The 2,500-nt window shown below is 41.0% G+C and overlaps 1 protein-coding gene across 1 annotated transcript in view; it reads left to right on the top strand.

Moving 5' to 3' along the window:
- Positions 1-2,500, top strand: part of LOC138038128 (histamine H2 receptor-like) — a 4,412-nt gene that overhangs the window by 338 nt on the left and 1,574 nt on the right. Inside the window, exon 1 of the mRNA XM_068883954.1 lies at positions 1-2,500. This exon is cut by the window's left edge and continues 338 nt beyond it; it is cut by the window's right edge and continues 1,574 nt beyond it. Within this exon, the coding sequence (XP_068740055.1) occupies positions 38-1,189 (1,152 nt within the window). The 5' untranslated portion in view covers positions 1-37 and the 3' untranslated portion in view covers positions 1,190-2,500.

Below are 2,500 nucleotides of genomic sequence, written 5' to 3' on the forward strand. Positions count from 1 at the left end.
AATCGAAGTCACACCAGCAGAGAAACGCCGGGAAAATATGACAGGTCTTAACAACACAAGTTTAACAACACAAGCGGAAAGTTTCAACGCAAATAGTCATTCAACGTCAGCTCATGGTTTCATCATCTTCACAGCAATTCTATTGATCGTCATAATCATTTTAGCCATCATTGGAAATTTATTGGTGTGTTCAGCGATCCTTGTGAACACCCAGCTGCGTTCCTCGCCGACAATGCTCTTTATTTTCTCTTTGGCCATCAGTGATTTACTAACTGCCACTCTCTCTATGCCTTTTGACGTGGATCAACAACTGGTACAATTCAAGTGGGTACATAGTGAGGGACTCTGTGAGGCATGGACGACCGCGTACCTCATCACTGTGCCCTCTTCTATTTGGAACCTTCTTGTGGTGAGCGTTGATCGTTATAAGAGCCTTGAGGACCCTCTGAACCGTTATCGCCGAAGACCATTCATGACCCACAAAAGGGCCATTCTGGTCATTCTACTAGTGTGGGTGTATTCGATAGCTTTTGCTTTAATTCCAGTGATGGGATGGAAATATCGACCATACAGCGTCGAGAATGATAGGTGTCACTTCAATATAACATTTCCTTACTCCATTGTGAGCTCCTTCGTCAACTTTATCTTCCCTCTCTTGTTGATGTGTTTCCTCTACTTAAAAATCTTCATGATTGCGCGAAGCATTAACAATGGGAAGTTTTCGCAAAGGAGAAAAACACCGTCCGAATCGTTGGCTTGCGAAGGAAATTCGACAAACGCTGCAGGATTTTCGAAGCCGGTCGAGAGACGCCAGAAAAGATTTAAACGCAATTTAAAGGCTGCTAAGAATATTCTGATCATAGTCTGCGCTTTCTTCTTTTGTTGGATGCCGCACACAATGCTAAGCCTGGTGATACTTTTCGGAGGAAATAAAATTTGGATTAAAGTACCTCCTGGGCTATCTCCGTGTTTTTTGCTTCTAGGATATCTTAATTCTGCACTAAATCCACCTCTGTACACCTTTCAGAACAAACGTTTCAAAGAAACGTTCGTGAAATGTTTTGGATTCCGGGCCAGGAATGCTCAGTCAAAAAGATGTTCAAACATTACTGCCATGAGTAACATAGACCCGAGTTCGACAGCTGTAAGACGCGGAGGAAATCATCAGCGAGTCACTGGTAATACATAGCGAAATGCGAAATTCAACTTGCATTAGTGCATCAGTGAAAAATGACTTTGTTTGAGAACGGGCTCATTTTGCTCGAGTGTACTACTACCACTACCACTACCACTACCACTACCACTACCACTACCACTACCACTACCACTACCACTACCACTACCACTACTACTACTACTACTACTACTACTACTACTACTACTACTACTACTACTACTACTACTACTACTACTACTACTACTACTACTACTACTACTACTACTAGGGAATGTAAGCAGAGACACCACAATGTTGCAACAGCAGTTCAATGGAAGTTGTGTGCGAAATTTCATCTGGAAAAGAAGGATAAGTGGTACGAACACGCACCTGACAGTGTAAGGGAAAACGATGAGGTTAAACTACTGTGGGATGTGAACATACTGTGTGATCATGTCATTGATGCCAGAAGACCGGACATTGTAGTTGTAAATAAACAGGAGAGAAATTGCACTATTATTAATATTGCCGTACCAGCGGATAAAAGAATTGGTGAGAAGGAGAATGAGCAAGTTGAAGAGTATCGACCTTAAAAGAGAAATTGCAAGAATGTGGAACATGAGAACTGTGCAGGTGTTACCTATTGTTGTAGGATCACTGGGAAGTGTAAACAAAAAACTTAATGAACCAGTGGCTAGAACAGTTGGATGTCAAAATTGGTATTTCATTACTCCAGAAAACGACGTTACTAGGAACAGCAAGGATTTTGAGAAAGGTATTGGAGCTGTAGAGTGAGGAGAAAACTCTAAGCGACTTTTGAACATACGCTATGACTCGCTCCCTTAGGAAGCTAACCGGAAAAAGGTTATCCAGTTCACAAAGATGACAATAATAACAACATAATATTAATGATGATTATATCTATATAGCACAGTTTGTACTAAGTATCCAGCAGTGGTCTACAATCAAAGTACAAATAAGAAAATTAAAGTAAACAATTAGAAATAGATGTATTCTTGGCTTGCACTCACGTGATTAGACAGTCACGTCGGTGTACACAACCAAAGCAAAATGTCGCTCCCGTTTTGCTTAACATTAGAGCCAAATGCCCAAAAGACTTTTTCGCTGCTGTTCAGTGCACCATTAGGGAGTTTAAGATCTGCAATGCGACGGTAACGAAAACGTCATTTAAAATTCCAACTTCAGGTTAATGAATCTTCTTCGTCATTATGTTGGCTTATCTAACTTCTAAAAGCTAGTGTAACTTTCCAGGAACTGAATTAGGAGGTGCGGTGTTGAGGCTACGACAGAAAATTCAAATTCGCTGCCTTGTGTTCACGTTCT

Source organism: Montipora capricornis, chromosome 2 (assembly GCF_036669925.1).
Source record: "Montipora capricornis isolate CH-2021 chromosome 2, ASM3666992v2, whole genome shotgun sequence".
NCBI classification, from domain to species: Eukaryota; Metazoa; Cnidaria; class Anthozoa; order Scleractinia; family Acroporidae; genus Montipora; species Montipora capricornis.